Below are 22,683 nucleotides of genomic sequence, written 5' to 3'. Positions count from 1 at the left end.
CCCCCAAGTCTGCTCCTCCGCAGCCTCCGACGCTCTGAAACGCCTGCTAGTTCCGCGCCCTCGGTCTCCGAGGGACCCCGGGAGGGCCGGATCCGGCTCGCCCCGCCCCGGCCCGCCCCCTGGAGACCCGCCCTCTTCCCATTGAGAAAGTTCCGCGGCCGAGACGCGGTTGAATGGGGGCGCTCTGGGCGGGGTCCTCCCGGTGGGCGGGCGCCCCGGCCCTATTCGAGTCTGGGAGCCCGAACACCTGGGTCCAAGGAGGAGGTCCCGGCTGGGCTGGACACCTGCGCCCTGCCGGGGTTGGGGGAGGCATGGGGGTGAGGAGGAGGGAAGGGAGGGAGTGGAAGAAACTTGCTCAGCCCGGGTCCTGGAGGGACTGCGCTGAGTGGAAACGGAGCTATAAATGGGAGCCCCTAGGGCCTCGCCAGTTTCCGCGCCCTGGGGAGGCGGGGTTCGGGACTCCCTTGGGTCTGCGGGTCGGGAAGAGGGCACTAAGGTGGCTGGGGACATCTGGAACCCCTGAGAAGAGGGGAGTTCATCTCCCTCACCTCAAAACTCCTCCTCAAAATCTCCCTCTGCTGCTTTGTTACCGCTGCAAGCCATAGCACGCCCTAAGACCCAGGAATCCAGGGCCCCAGCCCCTCCTTTCCCAGGACCCCGCAGTCCGGGCCCAGTCCCTCCCTACACTCGGCAGGCCGGGCCCCTCGGCCGGCCCTGGTTGCCGGGCGACGGCTGGGAGGCGGCGGTGCCCGGGCTCCGGCTGGCAGGCAGGGAGGCTGGGAACCGCACAGCTTGTCCTGACGGCTACAAGCAGTCCAGCTGGGGCGTTCCCACGCTGCACAGCTGGTCTAGCAGGTGGGCGGGACGCTGAACCGACTGAAGGGGTCTCGGGGGCTGGGCCCGGGGTCTGACGTCCCTGGCTTGTGGAGAGTGGGGGTCGACATTCACGCTCTTAGTTGTTCCTGGGCTCTGTCTCTGGTGTCCCTGAATGGCAGGGGTTGGACTTCCAGGATTATAAGGGACTGGTGGTTCAGACCTCTGCTGGCTGAGAAGCTGAGGGTTTGAACTGTGAGTTCCTTGAGGGGTTGGAGACTCAACTCCCATGTCCCTGCCTGCAGCATGGTGCAGTTGGGAGAGGGTGACGGCGGGTCAGAATATCTGGTCTTAAGTCTTAGAGTTAGTGGATTTAGCCATCAATCTCCCTTCCACCCCCACACAGACCCAGAGGATTTGAAAATCAGTGAACATCTGTCCTGAGTCCTCTGTGTGTGTTGGGTGGTGGGGGGTAGGGGTGGGAGAGATTGGAGGCCTGAACTCCTGGATCCTTGGAGAGAAGGGTCTGAGGGCCTAAACTCTTAGGTCTGAGAGGGGAGGGTCCCGGGCATCCAGACTCCTAGGTCTGGGGGCCTGAACTCCTGGCTTCTGTGTTGAGGATCCAGTGCTTGGATTTTGTAATAGGATGAGCTTGGGGCCAGGGCTCCTGAGTTTTGGGGAGGAAGTCAGGTAGTGAGGCTGTTTTTCCAGACCCCTGACATCACTTCCCCTTCCTGGCTCTCTGGGGCCACAGACATGGAAAGATGGAGAGCCTGAAGTCCCAGGAGCATACAGAGAAGGAAAACAGCCAACGTGGAGGGTGGAAAGTTTGTGCTAATTAAAGGTCCCAGCAATTGACAGCTCTACACCCAGGCCCCCAGGGACACCATCTGGTGAGAGCCCCTCTGACAGACCACCCCTTCGCTCCAGCTCTGCATCCAGCCCATCTCCCAGGAGGAGTGGGGGACAGTGGGAGAGGGAATATGGGAGGACAAGGAGTCACTAATGAGAGGGAAGAAGAAAGACTGCAGGGAGCATCAAGGATGGAGTTGCGGGGGCTCAGGCCAGATGCTTCATCTTGTTCCTGGAGGAGGACCAGATGGGGGTCGTGGGGAGGGGGGAGAGAACGAGCGGTTCCAATTCCTGCAGGGGATAAGCAGGCAGAAGAAGCTTATCCCATGCGAGCGTGTATGTGCACTCTGGGGTGGGGGGAGCAGGCCAGCCAGCATATGGTTATGAAATTCAGGGATGTGGCAGTCAGGAGGACTCAGAGATACAGAAACAAATAAGGGAAGGAGGCAAGTTAGAGGCTGACTGAGAACAAATATTTACTGAGCTCCTGGTGTGTGAGAGACAGAATAGGGAGTGCGGGGAGCGACAGCGTTGAGAACAGGGACAGAGAGACAGAAAAGACAGGGACTCGTAGAGGCAGAGGGAAAGATAGTGAAATAGTTAAAGGTTGGCCGAGATTTCACCACCACAGGAGGAGAGAGACAGAGAGGAGCATCTCAAAGAGGTGGAGAAAGATAAATCAAGATGGGTAGAGGGAGGGAGAGAGGCACCCAGAGAAGGAAAGAAGAGATGGGGGAGACGGCAGGATTGTCACACAGCCCTCGCTAAGCGTGCCCACGCTGGGCCCACCGCTACACCCACCCCGAGGGCTGGCAGGCTTCCACCCTGCCTTTCACCCCTGCCCACGTGGACTGCCCTGCACAGTGCACACTCACACCAAAGACGCCCTTACACACTTATACCTCAGACATTCTTACACACTCATGCACTTTCCACACGCTTTCACAGGTCACAACCCACTCTCACCTTCCCCTGTTCACACGCATGCATGCACGCATGCACGCACGCACACACACACACATATCTTCACTCTCTCCCACACTCTCCCAGTCTCTCACACACACTCTTGCACGTGTCCCAGCAGAGATCCCTGATGTCACTGAGGTGCTGATATCTACTCAGGGAAGGAAGGGACTTGCCAAGGTCATGGATCAGGGCAGGGAAGAACTGGGGAGACCTACCCACCCACACCAGACCCAGCTCTCTGCTCCCCATGCTAGGCTGGGAGACTGCCTGGGCCTGACCTGCTCTCCCATTATCTCCAGCCTGAGCCAGGCCCTTGGGGTCAGGGGGGCTGGGGAGGTACCGAGGAATGTGCCTGGCATGTGCTGACAGGGGATTTCATGCTCCAGCTGGGCCAGGAGGAGCCTGTTGGGCAGAGGCTGGAGCTGGAGACTTGGGAGGGCACCTGGGGGAGGCAGCAGTGTGAGCACAGAACTGACCCAACTTTGCCACTGACCACATTGGACTCATCGCTCTCCTGGGATCCTGGGTCCTGCTGGACTCTGAGCAGTGGGTCCTCCCTGAGGGGTTGTGAGTGGCGAGAGAAGGAGAGCAGGGGTGGGGTGGCAGGAGAGAAGAAAGGAACAGAGACTGACTTGTGGTGAAGGAAAGAGAGAGAGAGAAAGCCTTAGGCAGGGCAACAGAGATAGAGAGAAAGACAGACCAGGGGTGGGGTGGGCTGGACTGGGCTGGAGTGGGAGACTCAGAGACAGACTCAGAGAGAAACAGGCTTAGACAGGGAGAGAAAGATAGAGAAAGAGACAGAGAAGGAGACTCAGAGGCAGAGGGACTGGGAGAGAGAGAGACAGAGGGAGAGTGAGACAGAGATAAAGAGACACTCCTTGGAAGAGAGGAAAACAGGGAAAGAGAGTGAGAGAGACTCAAAAAGAGAGACAAAAAGAAAAGCAGGAGACAGAGACTCAGGAGAGGGACCCAGAGAAAGACAGGCAGACACAGGTGGCAGGCAATGGGCATTGTGGGAGCCACAGTCAGAGGACCTGGAATGGCTGCTTTTCCTCTGCTGCTCATGGGGCTGCTGACCACAGGTGAGTAGGATCCTGACCTTGTACCCAGTGCCAAGTGGCACTCATTCCCCACCCATATTCCCTAGATAGCCCTCTCCTCTTTTCCTGCTGCTCCCCTGTGTCCCCAGGCCTGGCCCAGATCGCTGCCTCAGCCTCCCGAGGATTCTGGACCCTGCCTGAAAACCTGACGGTTGTGGAGGGGACTTCAGTCAAGCTGCAGTGCGGGGTCAGTGCCCCTGGCAGTGTGGTGCAATGGGCCAAAGATGGGCTACTCCTCGGCCCTGACCCTAGGATCCCAGGCTTCCCGAGGTACCGCCTGGAAGGGGATCCTGCTAGAGGTAAGGGATCAGAGCCTGAGACTCTGAGCCACCAGCAGAGGCTGTGGCCCTGACTTTGGCCCCACCTGCAGGTGAATTCCACCTGCATATAGAAGCCTGTGAACTCAGCGACGATGCAGAGTATGAGTGCCAGGTCGGCCGCTCAGAGATGGGCCCCGAGCTCATGTCACCCAAAGTGTTCCTCTCCATCCTGGGTATGGGTGAGAGACCTCCAGGACCCATGAGTCTGGACTTCCAGCCCTCTTCTACCCCAAATCCCAGGAATCCAATCTCCCAGCCCTCCTCCCTTACATCCCGGGTATAGGACATTTTCATGAGCAAAGAGACTCAAAGTCCAAATCCTCATATCTTTCTTGGTGGTAGAGGTTTACCCCAAACCCTTTCTCATCAGTTCCCCCCAAGGTGCTTCAGCTGACCCCTGAGGCAGGGAGCACGGTCACCTGGGTAGCTGGGCAGGAGTATGTGGTCAGCTGTGTGTCTGGGGATGCAAAGCCAGCACCTGACATCACCTTCCTCCAGAGTGAGTGTGGGTGAATTGGTGGGGGCAGTGTGAAGCCCCTGGAGTGGGGAGGGGGTGTGTTCCTGCTCAGTGACCTCCTAGAGGTCCAGAAAATATGTCATTCCTGAGATGGGAACCCAGAAGCAGCTGGGAGAGGCTGAGGCCAGTGTGGGATCTGGTTAACAGGAAGGGACCTCAGGGGTAGGCACCCAGGAGACCACACGACTGCTCATATGGGGCTCAGGGAGAGGTGGAGGCAGTGCAGAAATGAGAAGCTGAGGTGATGGGGGTGCATGCTACAACCCAGCAAGGTGGGGAGGAGAGGCCCGGGACCTAGCCCTGAGGACTCTGGAATTCAGGGAGTCCTGAGAGTGTGGGGAGGACAGGGCTGGTGCCCCAGGCCCTTTTCCTCCAGAACCAGGAGGGAGGGGGCATCATGTGTACCCCGAGGACTTCCAGGCCATGCTCTCTGGAATCCACCTGGGGGGGAACCTGTCACCCCTCCAGCCCTCTTGTTGCCCCAAGGTGGACGAACAATATCTGACATCTCTGCTAACGTGAATGAGGGGTCCCAGGAGAAACTCTTCACCACAGAGGCCACAGCCAGGTGTGGAACTTGGGACACCCTCCCCCCACTCTGACCCCAAATTTTCCTATGAGAATCCCATATCCTGGGGAATCAAGCATGGAAACTTGTGTCAGGTATGAACATCTGGGTCCCAGTTCTTCACATTAACCCTCAAATCTTCTTCATGGGAACCCCAGTTCCAGGGTATCAGGCACATAGATTTTGGCCAGATGTGGGCCTCTTGGGTCCCAGCTCTCATTACTGACCCCCCAAATCTCTCGCATGTAACTCTAGATCCCAGAGGAAATCAGCATGGAGATTTAGACCATGTGTGGGGACCTGGGATCCCCACCTCTTTGCCTTGATTCCCCAAATTTTAGATTACTCTGACTCTATAACCCCAACTTCCCATCCCAGGGTGACACCCCAGAGCTTGGATAATGGGCAATTACTGGTCTGTGAGGGGTCCAGCCCAGCCTTGGACACCCCTATCAAGGCTTCAGTCACCATGAATGTTCTGTGTAAGTGGAGAACTGAAGCAATTCTGGGTACTGAGGATGGGAAGCAGGAATTGGGGGTCCTGGGGGATCACAGGGATTCTGGAAAATTTAGGCACTCAAAGGAGAAGCATGGGAGTTGAGAGGCAGGTTATGGGGCCTGGAAAGAATAGATGGGCTCTCCAGGCCCACTGAGTGACTACTGCTCCCCAGTCCCCCCAGGACCCCCTGTCATCGAGTGGCCAGGCCTGGATGAGGGACACGTGCGGGCAGGGCAGAGCTTGGAGCTACCATGTACTGCCCGAGGGGGAAATCCACCAGCTACACTGCAGTGGCTGAAGGTGAGGGCAGAGGCAGGCAAGGGGGCTGAGGGGAGGGAGGGGGCCAGGAGCTGGCCCTGAGTTGGCTCAGGCTTGTCCCTGTCTCCAGAATGGCCAGCCCATGTCCACAGCGTGGGGCACAGAACATGCCCAGGCGGTGGCACGCAGCGTGCTGGTGATGACCGTGCGGCCAGAAGACCATGGAGTACGGCTCAGCTGTGAGGCCCACAACAGCGTATCTACAGTGACCCAGGAACGCAGCATCCTGCTGCAAGTTGCCTGTGAGCTGGTGCCAGCTGCCCACCTAGAAGTCCATGCTCCAGAGAACCATATGTTTGTGTCCCCAAATTATGCCTATCCAATGCCAAAGACCTCATCATCTGTCCACAGTCCCCATCTGTCTCTCTGAGCTGGTCCATGAGGAATCCAGCCCAGCCAAGTGTCTCTCTGTCCATCTGTCCCCACAGTTCCCCCCAGTGCCATTACTATCCTGGGATCTGCATCCCAGTCTGAGAACAAGAATATGACGCTCTCCTGTATCACCAAGTCCAGTCGACCGCGGGTCCTGCTGCGATGGTGGCTGGGCTGGCGGCAGCTGCTGGCCACAGAAGAAACAGTCACAGATGTGAGGGGGGGCAAACCCCCTGTGTCTGAGTGAGGAAGGGGCTGGAAGAGGAGGTGCCTGGCAGTCTGGAGGCCTTGGCCCTTGAGGAGCATGGACTGGGGCCTCCGACTCCTGGGTCTGACAGAGGAGGGGGTGGAGATGTGTCATGTGTATGGGGGGGACCTAGGCTTCTGGTGTACCATGGATGGGAGTGCCCCAATTCTGAAGTCTGAAGCTTGTTTTCTGCCAGGGCCTGCATGGCGGCCACATCTCCATGTCCAATCTGACATTCTTGGTGCGGCGGGAGGACAATGGTCTGACCCTCACATGTGAGGCTTTCAGTGAGGCCTTCGCCAAAGAGACCTTTAAGAAGTCACTCATCCTGAATGTGAAATGTGAGCCCCAACCCTGGCCTGAGAATGGCCACAGACCTCAGAGACCCTACCTTTAGGCCCCAGTCCCGAGAAAATGTCACTCTTCCAGACTCTCTCTCTAGATCCTGCCCAGAAGCTGTGGATCGAGGGACCCCCAGAAGGGCAGCGCCTCAGGGCTGGGACTCGGGTGAGGCTGGTGTGCTTGGCCATCGGGGGCAACCCAGACCCCTCCCTCACCTGGTACAAGGTTGGTGCCAAGCAAGGCCTTTGGGATGGCCAGGAATGTGGGGGAAGGACAGGACCCCTTCTCTCCTTCAGAATCTTGAGAAATCTTGGAAAAACCTGAATTTCTTGTAAAATTCTAGAGATTCTGAGTTTTGGCAGGGAATAGGAAAAGGCACAAAAGCAAAAAAAAAAAAAAGAGAGAGAGAGAGAGAGATGCAAATGCCATGAAAATTAAATAGAGTCCTAGGAAAATTCTGGGAAGTCTGTGAAAACAGTGAGGATTCGAGGATAAAAGAAGGAATTCTGGATTAAGATTGGGAATTCTACAAAGAAAGGCAATTAATTCCATTAAAAGTAAAGGGAATTCTGGTGAAAATCTTGGAATTCAGGTGAAACATCAAGAATTTCAGTGAAAGACTAAGAATCCCGGGAAAAAAGACAATGATATTCTAGGCAAAAGCTAGAAATTTTGGTGAAAGACAAGTAATTCCACAGAACATTAAAAATCCACTAATATTAAATTAAATTATTCAGATTTGGAGGTAAGAAAACAAAATTCCATAAAATTAAAGGAAATTCTTCTTTTTTTTTTTTTTTTAAAGATGACCGGTAAGGGGATCTTAACCCTTGACTTGGTGTTATCAGCACCACGCTCACCCAGTGAGCAAACCGGCCATCCCTATATAGGGATCTGAACCTGTGGCCTTGGTGTTATCAGCACCGCACTCTCCCGAGTGAGCCACGGGCCGGCCCTAAAATTAAAGAAAATTCTGACAGAATTCTAGGAAAATCCTGGGAAGTTAGGGACTAGTGGAAATTCTGGGAGAAAGACTAGGAATTATAAGAATGACAATCGAATTTCATTTTAATTGTATGGGGAAATGCCAAGAACTTGGGAAATACAAAGAATTCTAGTCAAAGAGTAGGATAATAAAAGAACATAGGAGAAGGGTTCAGAAAGCGATGAAAAGACACTGGAATTAAGGGAAAGGTCAAAGGAAATCTTTGGGCAAGTTCTGAGGATAGGAAAAAATGAAGGAATTCCAGCAAGTCTCAGGAATTTCAAGGGAGTTTCCTGGCACATGGTGTTTGGTAAATGTAGCAGAAATGGATTTTAAAGAGTGAAGCTAAGGGTCAGCTGGGGGCCAGGGAGGAGGGGCGATGGGTTGGAGGCGCGGAAAGGGAGGCGGAACCAGGTCGCCAAAACTGCGTGCACAGGTGGCCCAGCGGAGGCGGGCGAGGCTCCGGCGGCGGATGGTCGGTTCCAGTTCCCCGGGTGCAGGTCGATGGGGGATGCCTTTTGCTTATCACACAAAAGCTTTGTCTGGGTTGGTGGTGACCAACCCAATGGGGGCGTCTCGAGGCTGGGTGGAGAAGGGCAGGACCAACCGCGGTGCCCCAGCCAGCCCCGGCCTTCAGGACTTGCGCGCCGTGACCGAGCCGCGGCAGCCTCAGGAGCCGCGGCGGGTGCAGCTGGGAAGCCTGGAGAAGTCGGGGAGCACCTTCTCCCGCGAGCTAGTGCTGATCACAGACCCGTCGGACAACCTGGCCAAGTTCACGTGCAAGGCGGGCCAGCTCAGCGCATCCAATCAGCTAGTGGTGCAGTGTGAGGGCGCGCACCGCCCGGGCGGGTGGGGGGCTTGGCTGGAGCTGCGGACAGAGCCAGAGCCGGGCGGGGGCGTGATGCCTGGGGCGGGGGCGATGGGGGCGAGGCGGGGCGGGGCTGCGAGGCTGGGCGGAGCCTGGGGTCAAGGCGCGGCGGAAGCAGACCACGCCACCGCCTCACCTCAACCTCTCTCCTCCGACCCGTTCTCTAAGTTCCCCCAACGAACGTGACAATCGTCGCCAACGCGTCGGCACTGCGTCCAGGGGACGCCTTAAACTTGACGTGCGTCAGCATTAGCAGCAACCCGCCGGTCAACTTATCGTGGGACAAGGAGGGGCAGAGGTGACACTGCGAGAGGCCCCCCATCCCTGGCTCTGGCCGCGCCCCCTTACATCCTGGTCTCGCCCCCGCCCTACCGACGGCCCGGTCCAGTATCCCTCCGGCCCCTGGCGCTGGTCCCACCTCCGCACTATCCCTGGCCTGACCCCACCATCCCTTGTCCGGTCCATAGGCTGGAAGACGTGGCCGCACCCCCGCGAAGCGCCCCGTTCAAAGGCTCCGCAGCGGCCAGAAGCGTCCTTCTGCGAGTGTCATCCCGCGACCACGGCCACCGTGTGACCTGCCGCGCCCACAGCGCAGAGCTCCGCGAAACCGTGAGCGCCTTCTACCGCCTCGACGTGCTATGTATGTGCGCCGGCCTGGAGCCCCTCTTGATGCCCTCCTGACCCTAAACTACTCGGGTCTTCACCTTGTCACTGTCCTTGATCCCTATCCTGAACCTAGAAACTTTTTATCCTGACTCTCGGCCCTACACCAACTCCTGTCCAAGCCCCGTCTTGCATTCGTCCTCTGTCCTAACCCCGGACCCCCCTCCTCCGTCTCTCCATCCTTAAACCTAACCCTGGCCTCTGCCCTTTTCCTAAACCGGATCCTAACTTCTATCCCGAACCTTACCCCTGAGTTCAGCTCTGAACTTAACTGTTACCTTGTTCACAACCTTAAACGTAGTCGTGACCCCGACTTTAACCCTTGAAACTGTGCCTGATCTCAAATCTGTCCCTGACCCCGACCTTAACAACAATCTTGACTCCCCTGCGGCGCGCCCTCCGAAGACCGTCCAGAGTTCCTGGGGGAGCAGGTGCTCGTGGTGACGGCGGTGGAACAGGGCGAGGCCCTGCTGCCTGTGTCCGTGTCTGCTAACCCCGCCCCCGAGGCCTTTAACTGGACCTTCCGCGGCTATCGCCTCAGCCCAGGTGCGGGAAGTGGGCGTAGAGAGGGGTCCAGGTCCCAGGGTACGGGAGGGCTTGGCGGGCGCCTTACCCTGGCCCTCCCCAGCTGGTGGCCCCCGGCATCGCATCCTGTCTGGCGGGGCTCTGCATCTATGGAACGTGACCCGCGCCGATGATGGCCTCTATCAGCTGCACTGTCAGAACTCGGAGGGCACCGCTGAAGCGCTGGTGCGGCTGGACGTGCACTGTGAGCCCCCTCAGCACTCTAGGATCCCTGGGAGCTCTGGGAGCCCTGCGCACCGTGGAAACCACACCCACCCAAGCAGTCTCGCCCGCTATGGAGTCTCCTCCTGGTGGAAGCTCCGCCCACCCAGGAATTCCATCCACCCATTCTGGAACCCTTTCTCTGGAAGCCCCTGCTGTGAAGTAGCCATGCCCACTGTGAAACCCCTGCCCAGCACAGAAACCCAATCTAGAAGCTCTGCCTAGAGAGGGGGCCCTCATACATGAGAGGTACTCCCGTCAGGAAGCCAAAGCCACTGTGCAGGCCCCACACCCACACAATTCTGGAATCCCGCCCGACCGACTCTAATCTTCACAGAGGCACAGCAGAGGGTGGGGACCACCTCGCTAGCCCTGAGAACTCTCCTGCAAATGCTCTACATAAAGGGCAGGCTCTGTCCACACCAATAACTTTTCTAGACACCTCTGACTCCCCTCCCACCTGGGGCCCTCTCCCCAATGGCCTGTCTGGGCCCAAGTGCGGTCCAAAAGCCCCTGTCTCCCACCAGATGCTCCCACCATCCGCACCCTCCAGGATCCCACTGAGGTGAATGTCGGGGGTTCCGTGGACATAGTCTGCACCGCTGATGCCAATCCCATCCTCCCAGGGATGTTCAAGTGGGAGAGGCTGGTGAGGACCCAGCCTTTGGTGAACGGAGGTGGGGCTAGGGGGTGTGGTTTCTTGGCTGTGAGCTCCTTCGGAGTGGGGGCCACATCTGCGTGATCCTGTATAACTACATACTTGTCGGGACATGTTCCAGGAACTAATAACTGTTTGTTGAATGACAGATGAATGGATGGATGAGTGAGTAGATGGATAGATAACCAGGTGAGTGGGGGAGTGGATGGATAGGTGGGTCAATAAGTAAGTGGGTGAATGAATGGGTGGATGGATGAATGAGTACATAAAAGAACAGATGGACAGACAGACAGACAAGTAAAAGGATGGATAAATGGATGAGTGGCTAGATGAATGAAAGAAATGAGTTGAGGGCCGGCCACAAGTTCAGATCCTGTATAGGGATGGCTGGTTCGCTCACTGGCTGAGCGCGGTGCTGACAGCACTAAGCCAAGGGTTAAGATCCCCTTACCGGTCATCTTTAAAAAAAAAAAAAAGAAATGAGTTGATAGGTAGATTAGATTAGAGGGTAGATAGGTGGATGAATATGCTACCAGTGGAAAGATGTCTGGAAGGTAGATGGACGAATCAATGGGTGGATAGGTTACTGGAGAGATGGATAAATACGTACCTACACAAATGGATGAGAGATGCACGTATTTATGGATGCGTGCACGTATGAGTGAATAGACAGAGTGAATGGTGGAGAGATGCAAAGGTAGACAGACGGGTGCATAGAAGGAAGAGAAATGGTTGGGTAAATGAGTGGGTAAATGGGTGAATGGATGGGAGGATAAGTGGATGAGCGGATGGATAGGTGGACGGTTAAATGAATGAATGGATGGATGGGTGGATAGAAGGTTCCAAGCATGAGTGATTGAAAAAAATGATGGGTGAGTGATTGGCTGGACTGGTAGATGAATGGATGAATTGGTTAAATGGATGGATGGATAATAGAAGTTTTTTTTCTTCGATAGCTCTGTGGAAGGTAACTGTGGCTGGGAGAATGAAGCTACAGAATGGGCACAGTTTTGGGGATAATGTATCTGGGACCAGATTGGGGGTCCAACTCCTGAGTCTTGGACCACCAGGGGGAAGAGGAGGAGGACTGGAGCCTGGATGACATGGAGCAGCTGTCAAAAGGGTCCACTGGGCGTCTGCAGATTCGCCATGCCAAACTGACCCAGGCTGGTGCTTACCAGTGCATCGTGGACAATGGAGTGGCACCTGCAGCCCGAGGGCTGGTCCGTCTTGTTGTCAGATGTGGGTAACATCCCAACCCCTGATTTCAAGGCCCACCACTAAACCCACAGCTCTCATGTCTTCCCATATACCTCATGTTGACTCCCCTTCCTCTCCTAGTTGCCCCCCAGGTGGAGCACCCCACTCCCCTAACTAAAGTGGCTGCAGCTGGAGACAGCACCAGTTCTGCCACCCTCCACTGCCGTGCCCAAGGTGTCCCTAACATTGTCTTCACTTGGACCAAAAACGGGGTCCCTCTGGATCTCCAGGATGCCAGGTGAGCCCAGGCCCAGCCAGGCAGCACTCCATCCCCTACTCTGGTCCCCCAGCCCCAGTTCCACTCCTGAGCCCCTGCCCCACCTTCTCTCCAGGTACATGGAGCACACATATCACCAGGGTGGAGTCCACAGCAGTCTCCTGACCATTGCCAATGTGTCTGCAGCCCAGGATTATGCCCTCTTCACTTGCACTGCCACCAACCCCCTAGGCTCGGACCACACCAACATTCAACTCGTCAGCATCAGTATGGTGGGAGGGGGCTGTGAGGGGGTTGAGGGGAGGGTGCTCCCTGGGTCAATTCCCAAGTCCCCAGTGGGTCCCAGGCTGGCTGTGTTCCTGAAACCTGAGAAGTGGTTATGTGTGAGTGTGTGAGGATGGAGTTTTTGCCCGCCCCTGAAAATCCTATTGGAGACTGGGTCTTCAGGGATATTCACAACAAATGCAGGGAGGAAAAAAAAAAAAAAAAAAAAAAAAAAAAAGCAAGGGGTTGGGGTTACTTACTGGCTCAAGTAACTGAAAACTAGATTTTCAGGGGTTGCTGGATGTAGGTTCAGCTGTCATCAAGGACTCTCCATCTCTTAGGTCTGCTTTTCTCTGTGTTGGCTTTATTCTAAGGCTCTTCACAGTGATCTGTTAAAATTCCCAGAAGAAATAGAATTCTTTCTCTTCCTAACAGTGGTATGAAAATACTAGAATTTAATTTCATTGGCTCTACCTGTCTTCCAGCTCATCCCTGAACCAATCATATGGCCAGAGGAATGCAACACTCTAATCGGCCAGACCTGGTCATATGTCCATTCCATTAGGAGTAGAGTCACTTCCATCAGAAGCATGTGGGTCTCAGAATGTGGGAGGGTGGTTCTCCAAAGGAAATTCAGGGTGTTATAACTAGAAGAAATGAGGGGAATGGATGTGAGATTAGCACAAAGAATCTACTACAAGGAACATATATACCAGGGGTCTTCAAAAAGTTCATGGAAAGATCCATATTCTTTTAATTCTATTTTCCGACAAACTTTGTGAAGTACCCTTGTATATAGTTGATTCTAATTATTTGTAAATTTACCTACTTGCTAATATTTGTTTGTAGTCCCCTGATTAATTATGGTGCTTTTGTGGTCATTCGAGGACATGCACAGAGCAGCAAAAAATTTGAGTCACCTGAGGGGTATGTTTCTAGCTGGGACTGACCGAGGGGACACTCAGCCTCCTTGTTTCAGCTCTCATTCTGTGACTATGTGTTCCTTTCTGTGGTTTATTTAGTGCCATGATTTTTACACTTTTGTGTTTTTAATTAGTGATTTTGCTGTTTAAAATGGCCCCAAGCATAGTGTTGAAATGCTGTCTAGTGTTTCTAAGTGCAGGAAGGCTGTGATGTGCCTTACGGAAAAAATACTTGTATTGAATAAGCTGTGTTCACGCATGAGTTATAATCGGTACTGGCCACGAGTTCAAGGTTAACGAATCAACGATATGTATTATATAAGGGGTCTTTGAACAGAAACACACATAAAACAAGATCATATATTAATTGGTTGATGAAAATGCTGTGACTAGAGGGTCAAAGGAACATAACCCTGTCTTTCTCCTAGAAGCAATGGTTTGGTATTTGGTAATTCAGTGTTCACAGCGCCCTTGTAGAACATAACTACCATGAATAATGAAAATCAACTGTATATTTAAAATAATTCTTAGGAAAAACCTGGAAGGAATCTTCTAGAACCCTTTTGTATCCTCTGACTACTTCCCCTATCCTTCTCCCCAAAGGCCGCCCTGACCCCCCATTGGGATTAAAGGTCGTGAGCATGACCCCACACTCAGTGGGGCTGGAGTGGAAGCCTGGCTTTGATGGGGGCTTGCCCCAGAAATTTCACATCAGGTGGGTCCCTGTCAAGGCAGGAAGGGGTAGCAGTCAGGGGCTGGGTCCCTTTCCTGAACTGACTGTCCTCCCTGTCATGCAGGTATGAGGCTCTGGAGACTCCAGGGTTCCTGTACATGGATATCTTACCACCCCAGGCCACCACCTTCACACTTACTGGGCTACAGCCTTCTACACGATACAGGATCTGGTTGCTGGCCAGCAATGCCCTGGGGGACAGTGGACTAGCTGACAAGGGGACCCAGCTCACCATCACTACGCCAGGTAGGAAGGGACAGTCTTGAGCAGGTTGGAGAGCTCCTCAGGGGACTTATAGGGTGGTAGTAAAGTGAATAATATTAGTATTCCCCTTTTACAGATGAAGAAACTGATGCCCAGAGAAGTTAAGCAAATTTTCCAAGGTCACACAGCTAGGAAAAAGTAGAGGTGAGATTGAAACTCAGGAAGAAAACTCAGAGACCAGCTTTTTCCACTAACCTAGCTGTCTGAATGTGATTAACGACTGAGCAAAATTAGAAAATAGTTTAAATTGAATGAAAATGAAAACATATAAAATTCTGAGGTGCAGCCAAAGTAATGTTTAGTGGGAAATTTATAGTATTAAGTGCTTATAGTAAATGTTTTCTAAAAAAGAGAAAGGCTTCAAATAGACTTACTAAGTTTCCACCTTAAGAAACTAGAAAAAGTACAAATTAAATCCAAAGTAAACAGAAGGAAGGACATAATAAAGGTAAGAGCAGAAATTAATGAACTACAAAACAGAAAAACAATAGAGAAAATAAAACTGAAAGCTGGTTCTTTGAAAAGACTGATAAAATTTATAAAGCTGATCAAGACATAAAAAGACAAGTTATCAATATTAGGAATGAAAGAGGCGACATTACTACTGATCTCACAGTCGTTAAGAGAATACTTAGGGAATATTATGAATAACTTTATGCCAATAAATTAAACAATTTTGATGAAATGGACAAATTCCTTGCTTATGACTAATGAATATGTTGTGATTCTGATGGGCACAGTAGTGTAGTGGTTAATCCCACAGAGCTGGTACAGAGAAGCTTGGGTTCAAGACCCCCACCTGCCACTTACTAGTTGTGTGATCTTAGGCAAGTGCCTCAGTTTCTGAAAATAAGGCATATCACAGATTTCTGTGTCTCAGTTTCTGAAAGTAAAGCCCATCTCAGACAGTGGTGAGAATTACATGAGTTAATATATCTTAAGTGCTTAGAACAAGGCCCAGTACAAAATAAGTGCTATCTAAATCTTAAAGAAATGTCCCTTGCTCACCCTGTTTTCTTTGCTCCGTGAAACTCCCTTAGAGGTCCCTTTTTCTGTCTTCACCTTCCTGACAGAGCAGCCTTTTTCTCTGTGGAAGTCAGGACACTTTCCCATCCTACAATCTTCCCTGCTCTTCCCCACCCCACAATCCCAGTCTTCCTTTTGAGCACTGACACCAAAGTACTATACTCTTCGGCCTTTCTATAGAACTTACACCCCCATTAAGGGATCCGGAGAACCCAGTATCTTTTTTGGTAAACCCGACAAATTGATAATTCAGGTTAAAAGGACCTTGCACACCATAAAGCACTCATCAATAATTAATTAATATTATTATTGGCATTAGAATTACTATTAATAGTATTGCCATTACTATCAGCAATTTCTAGCTCTCTCTTTTTAAGTGATATTTGGGTACCTTTATACAGCGTGCACTAATCATGTCAGGGTATTTAGCATATCCATCGCCTCAAACATTTGTCACCTCTTTGTGTTGGGAACATTCAACATCCTCTCAGCTAGCTACCTGAAGTTACACAGTAATTTGTTGTTGACTTTAGTCTCCCTATATCGTTATCGAACACTATCTAGATCTCTGAAATATTCCTAAGAAGCCATATACCAGTAGTCTGAAAAGCTTAAGAAATGGGCTGAGAAATATTTAAGGCTTATCTCAGATCCTTGGTGTTAATTCACAATCTTTACATCCGTCCCCAGGCCTGGCTCAGCCTTCTGGAGAACCTGACTACCAGCTGCCCACAGAGCAGCCTGCAGGCAAGTCTTCAATCCCCTGAATCCCTCCTCCTGCCCCTGAGAATGGAACCTCCTGTGCCTAGTGCTCACAGTCCCTTAAGACTTAGCTCTGTCCCTACAGACTCCCACCCATATCCTTAGCTCTTCCTGTTGCCTGGAGTGATTAATTTTCTCTTTTTCCAGTATAGTTTAATTCTGAAAGACTTAGCTAATTCCATGCCCTGTGAGGAGCCTATATCAGTTAGCTTTTGCTGCATAACAAACCACCCCAAACATGGGAGCTTGTAGCAATAAACATTACTTCTCATGTTTTATTGCTCATAGCAATAAACATTACTTCTCATGCTATTTCTCATGATGCTATGAGTCTGGCTGAGCGGTTCTGGCTTGAGTCATCTCTACTGTTAGCCGGCAGCTTGAGTGGGACTGGGTGGTCTAGGATGCCTCCTCTTCAAATGTCTGACAGTCATCTGGCTCTTGGTTGGGACAATTAGGATAACTGGGCCACATCTCTCTCCTTGGCTTGTTTACATGGAGATAGTCACAGAGATCCCAAGAGCAGCAAAAGTTCCAACTTACTAACATTTTTCAAGTTTCTGATTTTGATACACTTGCTCTTGTCTCATTGGCCAAAGCAAGTCACATGGCTCCATGCAGACTCAGGGTGGAGGGCAGTACTCAAGAATGTGGATACAAGGAAGGGAATTAAGGCCGTTTGACAGACAATCCCCCTCAAAGCCTGAGAAGAAGGTTGAAAACAACAGAAATTCAGCTGTTGTTGGCACTAAAAAGAATTGCTTCGCTCATGAAATTGAAAATTCTGAGTTTGGCTGGATTCAGGTGCTGAAAAATTTCACCAGCGATCTGTTTCTCATCCTCTCTCAAATTTACCTCCATCTGTGGTGGCTTCCTTCTCAGGTTCTGCCATCAAGTGGGCAAAGAATCTTTTTTACACCTCCAGCTTTTGTTCCACTTCTTAGCAGCCAGAAGAGTTGTCCTAAATATTCTGGGAAAAAGCCACCTTGGGTCAACTACCTGTCTCTGAACCGGTCACTGTGGAAAGGGGGATGGGTGCTCTTCCTGTCCAGGCTAGCCATGTGCCCACCATGGAGTCCTGCCTGAGCCATACAGACTGAGTGCTGGGGAGTGGCTGTTTCCCCAAAGGAAAACGAGTGCTGTTAGCAGAAGATGGGGAAATGGATGCCATACAGACATCTTAATTAGAAGGAGTCAGTCTTGTCCTCAGGGCTATAGCAGAGGAGTCAGCCTGATATTGGCTGAAAAGGAAGTTGGTGGAAGGAAGTCATTTGGGATGGAATTTTAAGGGTGAATAGAAGTTTTCTTGAGAAGAAAGGATGTTTGAGGAGAGACACTTGACTATTCTAAGGCTCAAATGTGTGAATTTGCTTCAGTGATTCTGGAAACAGCCAGTGGTTAGTTTGTGTGGCTGCAAGGTCCAATACCAGGGTCTATAGTTTGTGGGCAAGGCTGGAGATATGAGATGAGGCTAGATCACAGAAACTCTTAAATGCCTGGTTAAGGAGCTCCATTCTGAGTACACAGACAGGGCTCAGGCAAAGGTAGGACCTGCTGCTAGTGGATTGACTTGAGAAAACGGCCACCTGCCCTGGGGTGGCAGGAAGGGGTGGGGAAGGAGACCCCTGCCCATTGCTTATCTGATCTTGGATGAGGGGCTTTGCTTGGTCAGGGATAGGCTTTCTCAGAGAGTCCTACTCTGGTCTTAGAGCTAATTGTTTTTGGCTCACTGGGGATATCTTCCTTTCCTAGGACCCTCGGGGTTGCCCCTGCTTCCTGTGCTATTTGCTGTTGGGGGTCTTCTGCTGCTTTCCAATGCCTCCTGTGTTGGGGGATTCCTCTGGCAGCGGAGACTGAGGCGTCTTGCTGAAGGTGAGGAGAGACCCTTCCCCTGCCAGGATAGAGAACCAAGGGTGACGGAGAGCTCTGGGGTTGCTGCATATTGAAGGTCTCCTCAGGACGAGGTGGGCTCAAATGGGGATCTCTTACCCCTATTTTCCTATTTCCCCCAGGCATCTCAGAGAAGACAGAGGCAGGGTAAGTGGGGATATTTTTCTGTAAAGAAGCTCCAAGGGAGGAGGCTTGGGGATGACAGATGGCAGAGGACCAACATCCAACTGCTTCCATACCTCCATCCTGGAAGGTCGGAGGAGGACCGAGTCAGGAATGAATACGAAGAGAGCCAGTGGACTGGAGACCGGGACACTCGAAGCTCCATGGTGAGTGTGGGTGGTCTGGACAGCCCTGCTCACAGGGAACTGACAGTGACTAAAATTCTGTCATTAGCTTTAGGTTAATCACTGCCCTTTCCAGGATCTGTGGAGTCAGAGGATGGAAAGGACTTTATCTGTTTTTTGTGTGTGTGAGACAGGTTAGCACAACAGAAGTAGAGCCATATTACCACTCCATGAGAGACTTCAGCCCCCACGTGCTCCCCACGCTGGAGGAGGTGTCTTATCCCCAAGGTGAGCTGTGACCACATCTCAGAGGTCTCTCCCACTAAGAGATACCCCTGGCATCTGGACTGGACACCCTCATTATCCCTTCTTTCCAATCCAGCTCCAGCTTTCATAGGTCTTGAAGATGAGGCTATGGCCTTTCCTGGGCATCTGTATGATGAAGTGGAAAGAATGTATGCCCCGTCTGGGGCCTGGGGACCCCTCTACGATGAAGTGCAGATGGTGAGAGCTTTGTATCAGCAGAAGTCCTTCCTGGCTAGTACTGGAAACCCACCTCCTACTGCTTGTGTTAGATAGTGTAAGCTAGCTGCTATGACAAAGAGGCCTGGCCATAATCCAGTGGCCTATAAAAGACAGTCTATTTCTCTATCACATAACACTCAGAGGTGAGTGGCCTGCTGTATGTGGTTATTCTGGAAGCCAAGTTCTTTCCACTGTGTTTCTCTGCCATCTCCTAGCACATTGTCCAAGTCTGCACGGATGGGCCAGTTCACTCGGGGTTTCAGCTGGTGGGAAAGGGAAAAAGAGAGTGCAGTGGAGGCACAACCCTGCCTTATGGTTGAGGGCCCCAAATGGTACACATCACTCTGCCTTCATCCCACTGGTGAGAACATGGTGACATGGCAACACCTAACTGCAAAGGAGACTGAGAAATGTAGGCTAGCGGGGCAGCTTTGTGCGTCACTACAGTTTTGTTACTGTGAAAGAAGAGAGGTATGTATTTCCTTGGATAACTAGCCATCTCCACTGCACTGGTTGAGCAGAGAAAAAATTTTTGACCCACTCAATTGAAAAGCCAAGAGATAGAATTGTCTTCAGGCCCAGCGGGACCCAGGATTTCCTCCCTAAAGATGTCTCCAGAAAATCCAGGTTTGTATCCTATTAGATTATAAATCTTCAAAGAAAGATAATGCGTCTTTCCCAATAGCTCCAAATGCCCATCACTGACACTTGTTGATCTAGCCTGGGTCACATACTCATCACTGAACCAACCACTAAGGCTGGGGATAGAAGATGCTAACTGGACAGGCCTGAATCGGTGCCCATCTGTGGATCAGGTCAGCCTTGATCAATTCGCTGGACTGAGAGTGACAGAGGAACAGAGAGCCCGGAGGGAAGTGAAGTTGGTGGCTGGGCAGGCAAAAACAACAGACAGGCACTTTGACCGCAAACCAACCCCCCCACCCCCACTGTCCCGCAGTAAAGGAGGTGGGACAGAACCCGACTTTCTTTGTGGCCTTGGCTAATGCTCTGGCACCTGTGGGCTAAGGATTTTCCTCTGTCACAACGTCCCATATGGAGCATGGTCTCAGATCTCCCCAGCAGCACAGAAACGTGCACAAAGCGCTGTCCGTGGTGCTGGACCATATGTGCCCTCTAAAGCACAGATGAAGTCTGAAGACTTTTACTGTAAAGGGCCAGACAGTAAACATTTGGGGCTTTGTGGGACATATGGTCTTCCTCAAAACTACTCAACTCTGCCATTATAGGGTAAAAGCAGCCATAGACAATATATAAGTAAATGAGTGAAGCTATGTTCCAATAAAACTTTATTTTTGGACACTGAAATTTGAATTTCATATAATTTTCATATGTCACAAATATTATTCTTCTTTTGATTTTTCCCCTAATTAAAATAAATGTGAAACCAGCCTTAGCTTTTGGAAAGTACAAAAACAGGTGGCAAGCCATATTTGGCTCACAGGCCAATCTGCTCTAAAGTTTGCTGATCTAAAACAACCATTTTCTCCCTGCCCTAGGACAAAGTACATTCCAGTAAGGACCCCTTCATAGTCTTTTTTCTCTTCTATTTTGATGGGGAAATGTTTTGGACATTCATAGGACTAACAGAAAAATGACTCAAATCCCACAATTGTCATAGCTGATATTATGGGCTTTTAAAGGTTTTATATTTCTGACATTTAAATTATTTTCCTAACATGAATTATGGAATAGCTTGAATTTCAAAATAATTCAATTGGTGGGGGCAGATGAGAAGACAGAGATATAGAAAAAGCAAGATTGATCAAGGGTTGGTACTGTTAAAGTTAGGTGATAGGTACATGAGGGTTCATGATGGGACTTTATTATAATTACTCTCCTCTTTGTAGATGTTGGATTTTTTGATAATTAAAAGCTAAAAATTTTTTTCTGGGAGTTGAGCAGAAGCGTACATTCCCTAGAGCTGTGATGATGACCAACAGGGCATCTGTCCATGGTTCTAACTCTGTCTTTTGCCTGTCAGGACCCCTGTGACCTCCGCTGGCCTGAGGACGAGTATGAGGATCCCAGAGGAATCTATGACCAGGTGGCAGGAGACTTGGACACTATGGAACCTGATTCTCTCCCATTTGAGCTGAGAGGAGATCTGGTGTGAGAGCCTTCTCAACACGCTTTTCCTCCAACCACAGGATTGATACTCCAAAGGTCCTTTTCATTCCAGCCTGGGCTGAGCTTGTAAAGTTAGCTCCATAAGACACAGAGGGACTGGGCTTTTTCAGGAGAGGACATGAAGGGATGTGTGTAAGTGATATAAGATGATCCAAGATGGTGTCAAATTATAAACAAGGCTCCTCCTGGGATTAGCTTTAGAACTAAACTTCCCCAAAGGGACAGAATACATTGTAAGAGACATCTCAAAAACGAAAAGCTATTCTGAGAGCCTTTATGTTTTTTGAAGTAAAATTTTCAGAAGTGGGAAAAGACATATTAAAAAGTCAGTTCATTTTGAATTCAATTATATCTAAAATGGCTAATTGTAGGTGAAATTTATAAACCATTGTTATGTCCTACCTATTCTTTTTTTGTGATTTTCCACATTTATCTGTAACATCATGTATAAACTATGACACACATGTAAACGTAAATAAACTGTATAGAAAACAAAATGAACAGCTAGATGCAAAAGAGTACATACTATATGATTTCATTCACAGAAATTCTAGAACAGATAAAACTAGTCTATGGTGATAGGGAGCAGATCAGTGGTTGCAGCAAGGCCAAGAGAGGAGGACTGTAAAAAGGTCTGCAAAAAGGCCTGAGGACACTTTTCAGGGTGATGGGAATATTCAATATCATGTCTGTGGTGGTGGCTACACGGGTGCCTAAATTTGTCAAAACTCATTGAACTGTGTACACTCAAGATAGGTGCATTTTATTGTACATAAATTATACCTCAGTAAAGGTGATTTTAAAAACAGTCATCATATTAAAGCAGCCCACTAAGAGAATCCTTATTCTTTATATTGAATATATTGCAGGATAACCGAGAAATCTGTCTATTTCCATTTTCCAGCGCAGAATGAAATGAGTTTTTACACTACAGCACTCGAATATACAAACACCTGAGGGTCCAAATAACTTTATTTTAAATAAAAGGATGATTTTATTCCTAAAAGTAGAATTTTTATAATTGCATATTTGTCCTTTTCAGGTTGTCAGTTACAAAGTTTGATTTTCTCATTGGCTGAAGCAGGAAAAGTGAATTTATTGGCTTTTGTAGCCGACAATTCCAGAGGTGGTGTCGCCTTCAGGCACTGCTGGATACGGCATGGAAACAAAGCCACGAGGGGCTAGCTCTCTGTGTGCTCTCTGTGCCTCCTGGGTCTGCGTGTCTCTGTGTGGGCTTCATTCTTAGGTAGACTCTGCATTTGAGAGACAAAGATGATCACCTATAGTTCCAGGCCGGTATTCCACAAGCTTAGCTGCTGGAGTGCTTCTTTTGCAAGTAGTTCTGGGAAGTCCTGAGGCTGTCTTTCATCAACTCAGTCTGGGTCATTTGTCCATCCGTGAAATAATCCTTGTGGCCATTGAATATGCTGATAATCCAGGTTCTGGGTTGCTCAGCACCATGAACCTCTTGAGTGACATTCTCCAAAGTAACCCCAGGCTGTGGTTGGCT

The 22,683-nt window shown here is 50.7% G+C and overlaps 1 protein-coding gene across 1 annotated transcript; it reads left to right on the top strand.

Moving 5' to 3' along the window:
- The first annotated feature begins 1,569 nt into the window (after positions 1–1,569).
- NPHS1 (NPHS1 adhesion molecule, nephrin) lies at positions 1,570–21,159 on the top strand. Its single transcript, XM_063111624.1, is given in 29 exon segments — positions 1,570–1,633; positions 3,821–4,030; positions 4,102–4,224; positions 4,422–4,550; positions 5,055–5,136; positions 5,515–5,618; positions 5,808–5,935; positions 6,024–6,195; positions 6,382–6,539; positions 6,769–6,913; positions 7,015–7,139; positions 8,537–8,723; positions 8,936–9,065; positions 9,235–9,407; positions 9,836–9,976; positions 10,059–10,199; positions 10,744–10,865; positions 11,945–12,116; positions 12,216–12,372; positions 12,467–12,618; positions 14,142–14,253; positions 14,336–14,517; positions 16,252–16,308; positions 18,076–18,195; positions 18,336–18,360; positions 18,467–18,542; positions 18,695–18,788; positions 18,889–19,004; positions 21,028–21,159. Coding segments are annotated over 29 exon segments (3,729 nt in total).
- The last annotated feature ends 1,524 nt before the right edge of the window (positions 21,160–22,683 follow it).

This window comes from Cynocephalus volans, chromosome 10, assembly GCF_027409185.1.
Source record: "Cynocephalus volans isolate mCynVol1 chromosome 10, mCynVol1.pri, whole genome shotgun sequence".
Taxonomy (NCBI): Eukaryota; Metazoa; Chordata; class Mammalia; order Dermoptera; family Cynocephalidae; genus Cynocephalus; species Cynocephalus volans.
The sequence above is the reverse complement of the archived record's forward strand: the minus strand, read 5'-3'. Positions and strand labels throughout refer to the sequence as shown.